General features: G+C 32.4%; 1 protein-coding gene across 1 annotated transcript; it reads right to left on the bottom strand.

Annotated features, from left to right (window-relative positions):
• Nucleotides 1-1,749: 1,749 nt before the first annotated feature.
• On the bottom strand, nucleotides 1,750-7,972 carry LOC148610518 (uncharacterized). Its single transcript, XM_088595592.1, has 5 exons — nucleotides 7,805-7,972; nucleotides 4,600-4,771; nucleotides 3,664-3,743; nucleotides 2,939-3,016; nucleotides 1,750-1,778 (listed from the first exon to the last, which is right to left on the bottom strand). Exons 1-5 carry the CDS (start codon nucleotides 7,932-7,934, stop codon nucleotides 1,765-1,767), a joined length of 474 nt encoding a protein of 157 aa, XP_088451718.1. The 5' UTR covers nucleotides 7,935-7,972; the 3' UTR covers nucleotides 1,750-1,764.
• Between the last annotated feature and the right edge of the window lie 10,376 nt (nucleotides 7,973-18,348).

Below are 18,348 nucleotides of genomic sequence, written 5' to 3'. Positions count from 1 at the left end.
GGAATTCCTTTACAAAGAAAGAAAAAAAGATCAGAAATAGATGTAAACAAACCAATTATGCGGCTGGAAATTGATACAATTTTTGTAGGAAAAAGTCATATTATCCAAGTTGAAATTTTGATGTATTGTATCTTAAAATTATATATACCATATATTGTATACTTAGTCTAGTACTAAGTACTTACAATACCTGAACCGATCCGTGCAACAAAAATTGCGATCGATCATCGATCACCAATCAGTTTCCGGTCAGTCATCGATCCGTCAAGCCCCGTTCAGGTCCGGGTGTTAAAAGAATAGGCCTGCAGCAGCGCTAAGCTTGTCGTAAAAGGCGACTAAATAGTGCTCAGAGACCTAGCCGGGGGCTAGGCGCTCTGCCCACAGAGCAACTGGGATGTGTGCCCCAGGTGGTGGAATGGGGTACCCCTGGCATGTTACATGCTGGGGTTGTCAGGCTATAATACGGAAAACCTGACCGCAAACCATAGTGGTGCACCGTGTTGGGAAAGTAGCCACGTCCCTCGCACGTTAAAGAACCCTGCTGTGGTATTCGATAGGAGTAGGAACCTTTGCGCTCCGCCACAGGAGGCTAAATTGCCCTACCTTACCCATCCCCCCTTTTTCCAGTGGCAATCAAAATTTGTCGACCCTATTATCCTTGTGACCCATCCTTTTTTTTTTCTTCATTTCATGTTCATTTTATCATCCATTTCATGTTCATTGTCTGAATATAGCTGAAATATTGCAGCTCGGACGTTAAACCCCAACAAACAAACAAACAAACATCGATCCGTCAAACCGATCGCATCACGTGACCACAGAGAGGTCAATGTATTTTACGTTTTTTTGTTGTTTTCTTTGTCAATTGTACACATATTAACATAATTTTATAGATTTAAACATCAATTTATACTTTTATTTTACATTTCGTTTATTTAAAACAGATCGTACGTCATGTTGCATAACAAAATTGCAATCAGATTGGTCACCGGTCATCGGTAATCGGTCAGTCAACGATCAATCAACGGTCATCGATCCGTCAAATCGTTCCTCGGATCGGTCCTATTTGATTGTTGTAATGCCTCTGTTTTATTTATCAATGTCTTTAAAATAATTAGAAAGACCAAGCAGGTTTTTATACTTCAACGGTAATCGGATAAGGTTTTTTTTTATTTCTGTATTGCATGGGAAAATATTTCGAAAACAATTAATATACAAAGAAAAAATAGTACCAATTTACTAAAATATAGCATTACAAAGAAAAATGACGTTTGGGTTGTGATTTGAGAAAAAAATAAGGCTACATTTTTTGCAAATCATATAACTTACTTTGGGTAAATATCACTAATTTGGCGTATTGTAATTACATGTATAATACATATGACTGGGCTTGTCTTATTCTAACTTCCTGCCCTTTTCTTACTTTGATATATAAATGCTTACAATACTTCACAAATGACTTTATAGTGAGTACATACACAAATTTTATAGGGAAAACATTAAGTACAAACAATGAAACAATCACATGTGAATAAAAATCACAACTAATTGATTTAATAAACATCGAATTATTATAAAAAAAAAAAAAAAAAAAAAAAAAAAAACCTACAAAGAACCAAATAAATGACCAAATGCACAAGATTGTGATACTTAAATGATGTTCCGAAACCTCAAATTATGTTTTAGAGGAACACAATTTCGACCCCCGCCCTTGAAACTGTTGTTAATCTGTTATATCGAACATTACAGTGCGTTCTATTCTACTCACTCACCATCCACTGAAATACAAAAGTTAGCAATTATTGTATTATAATGTACATGCGTAAAGTATATATATGTTAATCGAAATAAATTATAATTCATCTTATCATTTGTTCTATTTAGTTTTTTTTCAAATACAGTTTTTTGAATACTTGACTAAATTGTCTGTTGTGGAAATTGTAAATAAATGTTAAAAATGTGTCCGCTCCGAAATTAACCGCGTATATAGAACGCGCACTTCAACAAAAACATTCTCTGAGTTCTCCATTATCTCCAGATTATGACCGTTTGATTTACAGTTTGTATAGGTCTTAAGTATCAGACAGTGGGTAAAACATGAAAAGAAGAAAAAAAAAATAATAATGTAATTTGACCATCAGAATCAAGGAATAAAGAGAGTATTTTCCATATCATGATGGACACTGAGTTACCATATCATTGCAATGCACTGAAAATGAAAATTTCAAGTGCAGACATTTCTGTCAAAACCTCATTTTAAGATTCTGTTGAATAATTCTGAACAAATTCAATGATGAAGAGATCAAAGAAAGTTCTTTTCAAATAGAGAAAGTACCCTTGAATAATATTTTATTGTCAGATCGGTGGATTTTTTACATGTATGTTTCTAAGTTTTCCGATTTTGTCTGACTCTTACAAACACAAACAACTAATGCAATACGAGTTTGAGTTTTATTGTCATTGTCATTATCTTGAGATGTAGGTAATGAATAAATTAGATAATTACAAATAAAATAAGGTTTTCCATAAAGACCTATGTTTAGCAATTTCCTTTGATCATGATCTAGATATTATGAACAATGCAGATATTTTTTGCGTGATAATATGCACTGTTAACATTGTAATTCAGATAATATCTTATTTTCTATGATGATAATATATTTTCTAAATTAATGTAATTTTGGCGTTCCATAAACTTACATGTACATTTACAAGTCCCTAAACTGAATAGGTGTTGAATATTCCGCAAGTTCATAGAAAGTCCTGTTTGTAAGTTTCCATACATTCCGTTTGGTTGAATTTTGAGTATTCAATGAGATGACATTTACACTTCATATGCATTGATTACTCGATTGTAAATAGTCGCCCCCACCCCCCAAAAAAAAACAAAAAACAAAAAAAAAAAAAAAAAAAAACATAAAAAATAACGAATACTAACTTGATATGTAGGTCTTTCTTGTCATCACCTTTAAGTTACATAGTTCACAGAATGTGTTTCCGGTTAACAGTTTTACGTCTGAAATAAAACAAACAAACAAACAAACACACATACGAACAAAAAAAGCCAAAAAGAGAAACAAAAGCAAAAAAGCAAAACAAAAATAATTGGAAATAAAAAAAAACAAAAAAACAAAAAAACAAAAAAAAAAACAAACCAACAAACATAACTTTGTAAACACGTGTCAATAACAAAAAAACTGTTTGTTTATTATTTATCATCTGGTCGCACAGTACAGTGTACAAAAACATAAATTGAAAATTGCATATTCGAGGTTATTAATGGATTTTCAAACAGTCACGTTGAATTATTTAATAATATCGGTAAGGTCAATGCACTAGCTTAACTGCTTGCGAGGCTTGTTATAAGTCGTTAATAACATTTGGTTTCTTTGAATTGAACACTTTCTTGTTCAAATTAGGAGTAACATCATTTTTTTATTGACTTTTCTTTAAACGTTATTTTTTTTTTTTTTTGCAACTTGGTTTATTTGTTGGAATCGAACCATGTAACAAGTTTTCCACGAAACTCCATCGAATAGTCATTTTATGTTTAGGGCATACAGAATACGATTCGAATTTTTCTGTGTACATGTAAAATAGTCTGGGTATGTATTAAACTGAAAAGTACTACACATTTTCTAACTCGATTAAAGTTGAACGTACTTGGACTTGCATAAGTGTAAATTTCTCGTTGGTCCTTCGTTAAAACTTCTGCTTTGAAGCAGTGATACTCCCCGAACTCTCTACAAAGAAAAACATAATAAATAAAACAAATACTTCTTGTTTCGTTTCATATATGAAACATAAAAAATGGGCATTCTGGTCGAATTTCTTTTTGTGTAATTTCCTGGACAATGTGCTTCAATGCAAGAAGGTTCACAGTGACAATCGCCAAGGCCACAGCGGCAACCACAAGAACGCAACCCAGGGACAAAGACCAGACACAGAAAACAGACACACACAACAAAGGACATAAAGTAACTAAAATCATACATACAAAGTAACAAAAGTAAATGAGCAACCCGGACTCCACTAAAAACTGGGAGCATGGACCAGGTGCACCGGTAGGGTAAGAAATCCATCTGAATTACCAATTACTGACACATTTGCAAATCAACTCGACATATGATTATTTTTAAATTGCATTGTACTATAAACATTGCATATCTGCGTCAATGTTTCCTTACATAATTCATTATAATTATTATTTTTTTCACACAACGTACGCCTCTAACGGAATAAACATAAACAATACTGTATGTGTAATGTAATCTACCAGTGTTAGCTCCCTTTCACCACAAACAGATGTACGTTGTGTCGATAAACGGTAATTAACTGATGTTAAGGCACTTATGATGCAAGCAGGTAACTAAAATCCATATTTTGTATTTAACTATCATTACCAGTAATGTGCACTGTTTTCTATTTCCGACGTGTACAAGTTACACTACTTAATTGTTCAATTTCGACGTCACATTTTTAAAAAAAAATCACTTCTTGGTACTACATGGACTCAAGGCCGTAATTGAAGCATATTTGCTAAATGGACATTCCATCGTAACATTGAAAATACAGTTCACCTAATAATTGAAGACATACCTTATTAACATGAAGGATCCACTACGTTGAATAAGTTCTGTTGGCGTTTGTTGGTCCCCATGTGGCCTAGAAAGGTTTGTAAAAACCCCGACTAATGGACCATTTATCAAAGCTATACTGGTGTCCTTTATAAACAACTGCTTTCCTCGCCAACTACATGGCCAGTATCCACCTAGCCAAAGAAACAGACAAATATGCATTATATGTACATTTCGAAAATTTGTTTAGTACACAGATCGGCAAATTGTTTTTCTATTGAGTCAAAATTTGAAGTAAGGTTGTAGATTTTAACAAAACTTTCTTTTTTAAAACAAATCTTGTCCTGTATTTTGCTGTATGACTTGAAATGCAAAATTATCAGTTATATTTTTATTTGACAGATTTAAAATGATACATAGAAGATCTAAATAACTGGCTAGATATGCAATATTTTATTTTGTGAAAAAACGTAAAAAGGCAAAGTGGAAGTGGATCGATAGATATTCACGACAATTTATACACTATAGTATAGTAAGTCATGTTTTTTTTCACGGATCAAGAAGCCTAATGGACATATAGTTTATGATACCCTATAAACAATCATTGTAAGTTTGGTTCAAAGCAACATAGGTGTATCAGAAAAAAATATTACACCAAACATTAAAGATAAAAATACGAAAAAGGGCAATTACAACTAAATCGGTCCATGGATATTATTGGACAAAAAGTACAAAATAAAGCTGAATTGTGGTTAACTTCAAGCAACTGTTTTGTTCTTCTTTTGCGAGATTGGCAGGAGTCTCATATATTTTCTTCATCGTTATTTATTCAAGTATCTTAATTTAGAAGTGAAAATGTTAACATCTGATAATTGTTTTTGAGTTTGTTCTTAACGCCAATAAGTTTAACCCCCCTCTCTTTTCGAAATATTTCATAATGCCGTACGCTTTCTTCACAACAGAGATGACTATAGTCGGCGTCACATAAATAACATACTGTTAAAATTTGAATAAAAATATTTTCTACGACTTTATTGACACCTACCGTCGTTTAAATTGTCTTAAATGACTTGCTCATTCGTTTAGCCAAACGGCTTCTCCCTAAACATTGAATCGTTAAATTCCGGTCAGATTTTAATTTTAGGTGCCAATATTTACATTGTAAAAAGTCGGCCATGTTTACAGTGATCGGGTTGCTAGGAGATGTTGTTTACGTTTAAATGGTTTGTCCAAAAACCGAAGAACCCAGAATGCACTTCGGCGTTATTTCGGATATCTTGGATTTATTTTACGCGAACAACGTACAATACCGAGAAGTTGATCAAGCAGACGATTGTCACCGGAGTTCGACGGGAACTTACGAACTTCGTTTGTTAACAAATCGTCCCGTAAAAACCAACATGGCGGATATTAGTATGGGATTTTCCCGTAAGGATTTGTTACGCATGATTTAAGCTAATAAGCGACTTGTTTTTGAGAAGCTGTTTGGCTAAACGAATGAGCAAGTCATTTAAGACAATTTAAACGACGGTTGGTGTCAATAAAGTCGTAGAAAATATTTTTATTCAAATTTTAACAGTATGTTATTTATGTGACGCCGAGTATAATACATGCGACAGCCAGTAGTACACACTTCAAGTAACCGTTTCGTCCATCTAATGCAAGATTTGCAGAAGTCCCATATATATTTCTCATCGTTATGGATTCATAATTCTTAATTTACAATTTACAATTTTAAGATTCGGTAATTATTGTTCATGTTGTTCTTATGGCCAATATGTTTAAACCCCTTCTCCTTTCGAAAGATTTCATAATGCCACACACTTTCGTCACAACAGAGATTACTAATATAGGTAACACTCAGTAGTAAAAATTATTTGAGGCAGAAAATAGACGATGTAGTCAGTACTTTGATGTAAATACAAGGTTTATTCATTTTTGTTGATTTTTTTTACTGCCAATGCAAGCGCATTTACGTTTAAAAGAACGAAAGAACAAAACAATCATCGATGAAGAGAATATCATATTTCTTGGAAAAAATAAGCATTACCAACTTTTAACATCAAAGCAAACATAAAATTGATGGAATATGTAGATTTCTTTATTTGTCCTACTATCTGTCTGACATGTACAAAAGGTCGATTTATCACACTGATATGTCATATAAACTAGATTTACACACTTTCATTGAAGAAGAATGTTATTTGTAATTGTGAAAAATGCTACGGATAATGGGATAAGAATAAAACATTACTTTACAAGTTAAAATTCAAATATTAGAACACCCATATATCAGTTGGTGGTGATTAAACAACTTTTAAACATACCATGAAGAAAGAAAACGGAAATGTGGGTAGATGAATTGGATACGTCAATAGTGCAATTGGGATGTTAACGTATGAAGACAAGGACTTCATGCACTTATTCACACTTTATACTTGTATTATATACCATTCCTCATACGATTTGTACTTTCAAACCCACGCAAATAAACGAATGAAGAAGAGTTGAAAAAAAATTCCGAAAGAAATGTTTTGACCATTCTTTTTCCCGAAAACACCAACAAACTGATGCTACATATAGTAAAATATACAACTTTAGAGTGCATCCCTATTTTCGTAATCTCCACCATAACACAGATCAGACATTAAACATATCCCTTAGCACCGAATTAAATGCATCGTAATTATATTTAATCAACATAAAATGAACTTGATTTAAATACTTTGTTAATACATGCATTTTCAATAGTTTTTACACAATTTCGATATAATACCATTGATGAATTTATATTGCAAAATTTAAATCAGCACATCACTGCCACTTTCAAAGTCATTCCATGTTCATGTACCTACGAACATAATAATACATAATAATTTCAATCACGGTATCGGTTGTTTCTAGAAAAGTAGAGGACGCTTACCCTACCGGTGCTCCTGGTCCATGCTCCAAGTTTTTAGTGGAATCCGAATTGCTCATTTCCTCTTGTTATTTTGTATATATGATTTTTGCTACTTCGTGTTCTTTGTTGTGTATGTCTGTTTTTCATGTCTGTTTTTGTCCCTGTATTACATTCTTTTGATTACCGCTAGAACGTTGGTTCCCATGATTACTCTTTTGATTACCGCTATAACCTTGGTTCCCTTGATTACTCTTTATAGTACTTAGTTCAAACGAAAATTTGAATAACTTACAAATAATTACCGCAATGAAAAATTTACTCTTACCTTTACCTCGCCTATGATAATTATAATAACTTCCACTTGAAGACAAAAGAGACGCACAAAATGTTGTCAAAATTAAACAATGAAACTTAAGAAGCGGAAAAACTTGTAAAATATGCCAGTTATTGATCATGGCTTTAGAGGACAATGTTTTTCTTTATACCTTTACACTTCGCTTCATAATAAAGTGACAGTTTGAAAATACAAATTGCATTTTATATACATCAACTTTTGTTTATCAGTCTTTGTAATACTCATGCAAATTCTGTAACATGTGATACACCCCAAAAAGGCTACACACTCAGATATTACGTTGCTTAATGAGTCTTTATGATTAAATGGATATCTGTTTAGCCTTAGTAGATCATTTACATCGAATATCCAATATTTTGATAGTATTTCTTTGTCAATTACAGAGTTATTTCATTTAATTTTGAATTTTACGTTACATTCTTTATAATGTATATTTCAGGACAAACTGCTATACAAATAACCTGATGTTAAGTAATGTGCAATATAATATTTCAAACAAATATCAAATATATTTGAAAGTTTGTTAATTTCGTGGATTTGGGAAGAAACATAAGTATGTGGATTCTTGAACTTGTGTTGGTTTTCAGTATACACATCAATGAAGATCTCCTTTTATATAGGAACCAAATTTCGTGGTTTCCCATACCCACGAAAACGACGAAAGTTTGATCCGACGAACAAAAGTACTCTCACAGTATTACATTTTGCATGAATCTTGGCTGGAGAGATACTTAATAAGTATAAATACGTAATTTATAATAATGTGTGACTGTACGTTGTTAAATGCAAATAGGTTTCAGAATAGATCGGTTTTCTTTTCGACATGAATAGACGGGAAACTAAACTTGAAATTCAACCACAAGACTTGATGAAAGACAACGTTTAACTTATATATCAGTATCAACATTTCAATTATATGCGACACCAATTGAAAGGTATCACTTAAGAAAACTACTTTTTGGTTATCTTAATGGAGCGTGTTTTTTACAGAGTAATCAAGGGAACCGAGGTTATAGCGGTAATCAAAAGAATGCAATCCAGGAATAAAGACCAGACATGGAAAACAGACATACACAACAAAGAACACAAAGTAACTAAAATCATACACACAAAGCAACATAGACAAATGAGCAACTCGGACTCCACTAAAAACTGGGAGCATGGACCAGGTGTACCAGTAGGGTAATCGCCCTCTGCTTTTCTAGGAATACCCGTCGAGTTGCTCATAACACGTCAAGTCTGGAGTAGACGAAAGAGGAAAGGAAAACAATGACACGTTGAACAAATCAGTTTTCATGGCGCAGATGGATACACCGTAACGATTCACGAGTAAATGATGAAGACCATAAATCTTCTGTAGTGATGACTTCAATCTTGTAGCAACATAACCCTGTTCCAGAAGCCTATTTGTTAGAGTTCTAACGCGATACAAAAGCCTGTGTAGGTTCGGCAAGCTCTGGAATAACGTATGAGTTGTAATATGAACAGTCCATACGCAGGTGCTGAAGGGATGCTGCCACAGATGAAAGGACATTTGACAATTCTGAATGAAAAGTCATTATGTTTGTCGTAAAGTTTGGTCAATAGTTTTCCTTTACCATCGATTTTTAAGTGTAGATCAAGATATGAGGTTTACTTCACAGTGTCTGTAGTATCCGTTATCTCAGGTTCCTTTGGGTAGATGTGATGTATCAAATCCCCAAAATTAGGATTGTTTAAAGATAATACGTCATTTATATAGCGGAAACTGAGATTAAAGGATCAAGCCAAACGATATTCTTTCTTTCGGATCAGATCAGCTATAAAGGCAGCCTCATAAGAGTGAAGGAATAGGTCAGGAAGTAGAGGAGCACAATTTGTTCCTCTATTGGACAGTATGGGGAGTAGAAGTATACAGTGGTGAAAAACATTGGTTTTAATGATATTATGTTCTGATAATAGTCAAACTGATTTTATCCAAAAGATCTTTCGAATTTTTCGGATTCACATTGAATTAATACCAATACGGGAGTAACATGTGTTGTGGTAGGACTGCAAATCCTCTTTGACAGCTCTGAGTATTGAAGTTAAACGTTTTGAAAGAGATTTGGTAGTACACTTTGCATATCCATTTTGATGTTTGGAGTATTTGTATGAATTTTCAGACAAATAATATATATTAAAAACAATATAAGAACTACAGAAATTAATTTTTAATTGACAAATATCTGCTGCTGCCCTGTTGTCGTAACTCAAAGATGAAAAAAATAAATATAAGTGTCTAATGATATAAATAAAGCGTATTTATGAGAAAAGGGATATAAAAATTGGAAAGCATTAACACATAATTAGAAGAAATACAGGGACAAAAATTAAAAAAAGCACAAAAAAAATAAAAAAATAAAAAACACAAAAGGAACAAATAGACAGGAAGTTTTAACTGACAATGAGCTAGAAATTAAATAAATTATAAACCTGATGTAAATATCTCGCATTAAAACCTAAGCTTATTTATCCAAACAAGAGGATGATTAGAAACTAATAGGAACTGTGGTCTTTTATACCTTAACCACACACGTTTAATTCTGGACATTTTGTTTAATTCAGAAAGACGAATGGATATAATAAAACATGGCTGAGACATAATTCTTCATTTTTAATAAATTTCCGCCGTAACTGAAGCGTGTAAAATCACATTTCAGGGGTTGTAATCTTCAGTTTCTATAACACATAGCGGGTATACAGGAATAGTCAGCGAATATTGCATGGTCAAAACCCATTACATTATCCAAAAATAACTAGTGTGGGAATTTCCACCACAAATGATGACCATCCCGACGAAATCATTCGCTTTCCAGTCCCTTTTAATACTGAAGTATATATCTCCCAAACTCCAAAACAGCTCCAGTTTCATACCATTGACGTTCCTCTAATTACCATAGCATTCGATGTGGTTTGATAACAGAACTTCACCAATGACCTCCAGTTGAACTTTCGTTGTCATTGAAGCTTATATGGCTGCCTGCAAATGATAAGAGTGGCATAAGCAATTTTAAGTATGTATGATTTTAAAGTGAAAGAGGAACGGCTAATTAATCAAACGGTTGAAGTAATGATACGCAATTCCTGAGAACATCGATCTTTCTTTCTGGGTCATTCAGAACATCATTTCGAACACTCGCTCATATTTCATAATAAAGCCTTTGGCTTACTACTGATGTATGCCCGTACAAGTTAAAGAGACAATCTACTATCCCTGGCCTATACAGGCATTTATATAGGTTTGGTAGGTATTAAATGTGAAAATTAAATACTGCAGTTTGGTTACACTACGTCTCCAATCATGGATTGATTGAAGTTTAGAGTACCGTAGAAGGTATTTCATGCATATCAAGAAAACAATAATCAAATACTCTTTTTTACACAGGTCGGTCACACATAACTGGATTTTCAATGTAAACATAAAACAACGGCCCATTTCATCCATTCTTGACAAACACTTTTCATATCGATCCATCCAACCATCATTTATAATACATTCTGAACGTAATCAAAAAGTAATCATGATTACAGGGTATTCTGGAAAAGTAATTTATTAATTTAGACTGTTTGCACTTGTGCTCTTGGGATGATAATTGATTGCATAAAATTTGTAACTGATTAGAGTTGGTTTATGAAAACGAATTCCCTATTTTCGGATTACAATCATTTATATCATTTATCGATTCAAGGTTTTCAGTACAATGTTCGAACGATGGTTAATATTTTCAAAATTCAGAAAAAAAGCTTTAAGCAGATGTATCTTTAAAAATTTAAAATATAGTGTATATTTCAACATTTTTTTTTTGAAACACGACACAAAGCAATTTTGAATTTTGTATTAAAAAATGGAAATTTTAACGGATGGCCATGATTAAACTTTGACATCAGAAAAAAAAACTTTGATAATTTTAAAATTTGTCCTGTAATTTCATAAGTTTTCAAAATGTATAAGCATTGTTCAAATGTTTTATGGTTATTATAATAATAAGGTTATGTTGGTTTTAAAGATGAAAGTTAATTTAATATTGATATTTAATTGTCTGAATAAACTCAGAACCTGTTAACACGTAATTGTTTCATTTAAATTTACATTTTAGATAATGTTGTTTAATTTTTAGGTATTTGTTTTATCATCTTGTGATTATTATTTAACTTATTATATTCGCTATCTTGCGTACTTGAGTTAGTGCTGCGGTCATGTATCAAAAAGTGCTTTAGATTTTGAGTTTCATAGGCCTAGAGGGTATACATCTATATCGTATGTCAATGCATAGATAAATCAATGTAGTTTTTGAATATAGTACTTAAAACGGTAAAGTTTTCTGTTATTTTGCATTAATTACAGAAGCGGTCAATCAAAGATCAATCGACCCCAATACACTATGACAAGTAATTTAAGTGAAATGGTTCATAGCAGGTATCAGAAAACAAGTAACATGTAAATATCACACGTACATGTATAGAATTTCAAAAATGTAAAAAAAAGAACTTTTTCCGACAAAAATGGACTGTTTAATCACAGAACAAAATTGCCACTGAAAAGGTTGCATTTTAGTGCATTTTCAATGATTAAGAGATAATCAGACACCGTAGAATATATATCGCAATGCATATCAGAATATTCTTTTACTGGATAATAAATAAAATAAACACAGCGTTCTCGATTCTGCAACATGAGTTATACAAAATGTGTTTGAAATTGCAAATTTTCACATATATAACTACTAATTATACTAAAATTATACAAATACGAAATCATTTTCCGGATAACCTGTTCTGTTTCCGAACTGTTGGTACAACAGAAAAAGCATGAATATTATCCAAATGAACTGATTTTTTTACATGATCAATATTTTAAGTGCATTTTAGCAGACAGATAAAAGTTTGACACATTTTTTTCTGTTATTGAATAATTGAGCGCTCAACAATGTTCGTTTTGAGGAAATTTGAATTAAGAACAGGATATCCATAGTCAATACAAAGCATAAAAAAATACAAAAATAGTCTTAAGAATAACATATATAAATTTAAAGAATTAACAAGTAAGCCAGGCTTGATATAAAAACACAGGGGGTTTGGACCAGGTTCTCTGTTTTGTCTTAAGCGCCCGTCGATCTCTTCTTATATAAATGATGTCATTCTGGATTTGAACGAAGAAGGGAAAACTCTGGTATTGCGTATAAGTCATCTAGTATGTGCAAACAAATTTCTTGTAAATAGATTATTTCAAATAAAATCGGCCTTTACTATCATATAGACCGATTAAAAGTTTCCAAGTTATGAGCGACTCTTTTTCGATTCCTAGATTTTACAGCATCTTCGCTAGCCAAGGGTTTCAGCCCTGCCCCTCACATTGCGTGAAGAGAGGGACAAGACCATAACCTTTGTCTAGCGAAGATGCTTTTACAGTTGTGCTCTTATAGTCAGTTTAATTCTTATTGGTATTTTGATTATAACAAACTAGAATTCGAGAAGTGAACCATAAAGTGTCTCACTTATTCATTCTTTGCGTGAAGCAAACTGATTAGCTACCCGGAAATTAAAATTATGACATTGTAAATGTTCAAATGAACTTTTCTACCTTATCAAAATATGACAACATAAGCAATGCAAAATTCAATGACAAACCACTTACTACAACTGCTCTGTGCATGTATGTTTACGCCGCAAAAACGTAAGTTTATAACATATTTTAGACCGTAAATATAGCAAACGTTAGATTGTATCTCCTGTTTATAAACGTCTTGATCAGAGCCCCTCTCTTCTTTGCTCTTTTTGCGTTGCGTCACAAGTTTTAAAAGTATTTATCAATTATTTTTATTCAGATCTTTGCAGTACATGTATGAATTGTGTTTAGCCCATGCAATATATATGACGATAATTTTGTATTTAGTGTAGCTCACAGGATGCTAGCTATGCCCTTGTATGTAGTTATGTGGTAAGCTGTGTCCTGTTTATTTATTTGTGTACATGTGTATGTTGTTTGGAATGTCAATAGTTTTTGATAATCTTAAGATTTAAATATATTTGTCCATTTGAGTGAACTGTGTATTGATCAATCTTATAAAATGTTACAGGTTTTAATTTTTTATATAGAAGTGGACTTAGTGGTATTGTAAATTGAGTATTAGTTTAATGATTTTAGAGATGAATGTTCAATTTCAATTTGAATTGACTAGATATAATAATTTATATTTTCATTTTAAATAATAAGAAAAAACTGAGTCATCTACCTTTGAATGTGAATTACATGCTAGTATTGTCTTTTCTACTAGGGATGACCATTTGCGAGTTAAGTCGACTCGTGTAAGACGATGTCACACACGCTCGCTTTATTTTGTTCTCTTAGCCAATCGCTAGAGAAATTCTTGGTTTTTTAACTACGTTCATTTCGAGAAAAATACTTGAATTTCTCAAAATTATGAAAGATAACCGATCTTTAATCTTCACTCATGTAAGACACTATCAGTCTTTTTTTTCTTTTACAAAGTATTTATCTATCAAACCAATACATTGACAGAACCCTGGAGAGATAGTTGGTTTATATGGCATTTTCGGATAATTCTACAATGGTCATCTGAAATGGCTAAAGCAATATTGTTTATATTTTCGGTTCATTTTACTCTTTTAATATATCTAAATATGATCGAAATTTTGAGATCAACTTTACATAAATAAAAATACATGCCCAATAAGGAAAAACAGTCTTGAAATGTTTTATCTACCTCCGGTTATCAAATACCTAATGCAATAAGTTTTATTTGCAATTTAGGATAAGTAAAAGTTCTATGAAATATGCGTTATAGTTTGTATGCACACAGTCACATCTATTAATATCGGCAGGCGAACATGGAATCATGGTGAACAACCTATCGTTTGAACTTCATTTCTTATTTCACACAACATGTTGATAAAGGTATCATAGAATGTTTTTTTTTTTTATATTGGCCCTATATTACGTATTCTGACAAGTAGTATTGGGCTTTGGATAGCCCTGTATAAGGCCTCGGCTTTGCCTCCGCCCAAACGTATGAAAATATGTCATTAGGACGTATGTGGAATATTTGGTTCGTTCAATTTAATGCAAATTCTAAGTCATATGAAAACTATGCTTATTCCATATCATGTAAACGTATCGATTCCATATGATATCATTTAAGATGATTTTTGTTAATTAGTTTGTTAACCCCATTTTTTTAAAGATTTTTTGTGTTAGTCCTAAACATATAAAAAGCATATGTTGTGCCTCTGCTCGTGTATTGAATCATAACATGCATTGGGTTGTTAGAGTAAAGTGGAACAATGACAAAGATCTATAATGGGGTAAAACTGAGGGCCCCATTTCCCATATACTGTTGACCAATTTGCCATGTATATTTAATGCCAAATGTCTTATTCCTTATTCAGACCAAGCGTCGTCTCATTAGCAACAGACACAGATTATGGATATTGCGAAATTATTGTATTTACATTATAACATTTTATACAATTATTCAAATTTGTATCTAAAGTAACGATGTGCTAGTCATCAATATGTACAAATTAAAACAAACTCCCATTCTACATTGCTCCTTGCTCCATTTCCAATATTTTATTCCCTATCGACTCAATCCCTATTATATGAGACGATTTCCCTTTACAGATATTGTTAGGTATACCTATTTACGTAGCTAACGAATTCTATAATTTTTTAAACGTTAAACCTACTTACATTTATCCTCCCCTGCCAAAAAAATAACAATAGTTATAGATTTTAGACATTTCTATCATGATAGTATGTCCTACCTCTCCAGCTACAAAGCCAGGCAGCACCGTCCATAATTTGAAAATAAAAGCCCATGTACATGTATGTGAAATGATATATGTTATAAAATAAAGATTAAATGAAAATAAAATCCTCAGAATTCATTTTTGCTACATGTTTCATGTATTCCATTGGCTACATATTAGATAAGAGAAGATAAATGCTTGTCAAACCGCGCGAAGTTCATTATAATTTCGTATTAGGAAATATTTTTCGCAGAAACAGTCATATTAATGTTCGGACATTTCGCTATTGAGATTAAATTCATATAGACTGTTTATCGTATGTTCGATGTTTTTTTTCACCTTTATTGTTGGAAGTCTAAGTTTCAGATACGTACTTTGAAAACTGTGAAAACCGATCCCTTTTTTGACTTTAATCTTTTTAGGTATACCAAGGTTAAATTGCATTTAAAGGATAAAAATGGACTTTCAAAATTGTCTGCTTTAGAGTTTTCGGACATTTATGTTTCGTTTTGTGCAGTATTCACTGCATAATAAAAATAAGGAAAAATGCGGACATTTGAGTCTGGGGAAGATTGAGTTGAAAATGATATTTAATAGTGATCAATCAAAACTTATCTGCACATCCAAATTTTGCATACAACGCTAGAACTACGCAAACACCGCAAAAAAAAAACCAACCACCACCCTCGACATATTGCAGTACCAAAATATGTTAAATCTATCAATGTTGCATATGATATAAAGCGCGAGTTTTTAATGTTGATGAACAAATATTGCATACACTAAAGGAGTGATCAACATTCACAATGATCCATTGCAGATTCTTACTAGATATACACTTGAAACATACATAATGCAGAAAAGATTTGTCAATCGTGCAAATGTTACATCAGTTGAATTTTAAGATGTTTAGATAGAATTGATATGACCTTGTAAATTTAGTGATGGAGTATGTTTTACACATTTTTAAAATTCTAGTCGAAGGACATGCAGCCTTTTAAAGTAAATTGATCTCAACGATACCGATAAAGGTGAATAAAATATGTGACCAAATTTCTAATGCTTGTATTTCATTAGTCCAGAAAGAAAGAGTCTGTTTAATGAGGTATGGGGTATAAAGTGATCCTGGTGTCCATCCAATTGTCTATCCGTCACCTCCTCTAATTTACAACTCCAGTGAAACCGCTGGATAAAATTTGACATTCTGAGATTCTTTATTTCGGATTGTATTGTGCATCCCTTAATTGTATTGTTTTTTTATCTGAATGCTGAAATAACTTCTGAAGTACCCTACAGGGTTTACAATGGAAGGGAGCGGTTGTATCAACAAGTCAACTTTGTTTACAATTTGTCTAGTGAAACATAATATGCATTGTCTTATTAACTTATAAATATGCCATATATTATAAGACATCATTTTTATCACCCAAATAAGTGACTATGTAACAGTATAGACAGTGAAACCTGTCTGAACTGACCCTTCCCTTTGGACTCTAAAATCTGTTCAAATTAGGCCGGCTTTCTGGCATGAAATGATTTTTAAAGGGGTATATAGGGAAAAAAAATGTCTGATTTAGACAGGGTGTACTGTATTAACTCCCCTTAGCAATAAGAGTAGGATAATAAATTGGAAAGCTTGAATAATCAAAATATTATAACGAGGTCCGACGAACGCCTATATTTAACGAGTGTGCGGAACTTGTTCCGCGCACAAGTTACATGGAAAGCTTAAGCGTTCTTGGCACGAGTGATCATAATGTGGTTATTTGTGATAACCACTTGATTATCCTATCTATTATATAAATTTTCTTCATACTTTATCAATATTTTAACATGAAATTAAATTCTGTGATGGCGGATAGAGATCAAGGTTGTGACGTCTTGGCGGAAGGAAGTGCGAGAGTGAAATTTCACAGTATTAATTATCGAAATGCATTACACTGGGAACATTCGATAAAACCCTGTTATCTTTATAATAATTGAATTGATTTTGTTACGCTAACTTATCTATATAATTTCCACATAATACCCTTTGTTCTATACTCAATTTCAAATGTCTATCTTCATTTCAACAGGGAATGTTAATAGGGTATCGGTTTTTCATTAAAAGATATTTATATCCGTTTGGTAATACTGTATACAGACATGTTGGTATAATAATTTGGACTTCCTGTGCGCCATTATAATCGATGTTTTCCTCTACTGTTACGAACTACAGCTCATCTCTTTAAATATTCTTCAAAAAGCTGGTGCGTGAATCTTTTAATACTTTCAAGTATCCTGACAATGTCTTGGCCGTAAATAAACATAACTTCGAAAACAATGTTAACGATATTTTCCCAAAAGGCCTTATGTTAACCAAGTGTAAAAAAAGAACAAAAAATATAGCGGAAATTAAAACAATGTAATTCAGGGACAAAGACCGGACAAAGAAGAGACACACACAAAAGAGAACATAAAATAATCAAAATAATACACGCACAATAACAAAAGCAAACGATCAAGTCGGACTCAACTAAAACCTCGGAGCATGGATCAGGTGCACCGGAAGAAAAATCAAACGAGGTTTTCGTAAAAAGGTAAGTTCAGGGTAGACGAAATAGAAAAGAAAACTATGTCACGTTGAAAAAATCAGTTTCTATGGTGCTGATGAATACACTGTAACAATCCACGAATTCATGATGACGACCATAACATTTCTGTAGTGATGACTTCACTTGTCG

This window comes from Perna viridis, chromosome 8 (assembly GCF_037379345.1).
Source record: "Perna viridis isolate PV_CMFRI_1.1 ecotype Kerala chromosome 8, ASM3737934v1, whole genome shotgun sequence".
Taxonomy (NCBI): Eukaryota; Metazoa; Mollusca; class Bivalvia; order Mytilida; family Mytilidae; genus Perna; species Perna viridis.
The sequence above is the reverse complement of the archived record's forward strand: the minus strand, read 5'-3'. Positions and strand labels throughout refer to the sequence as shown.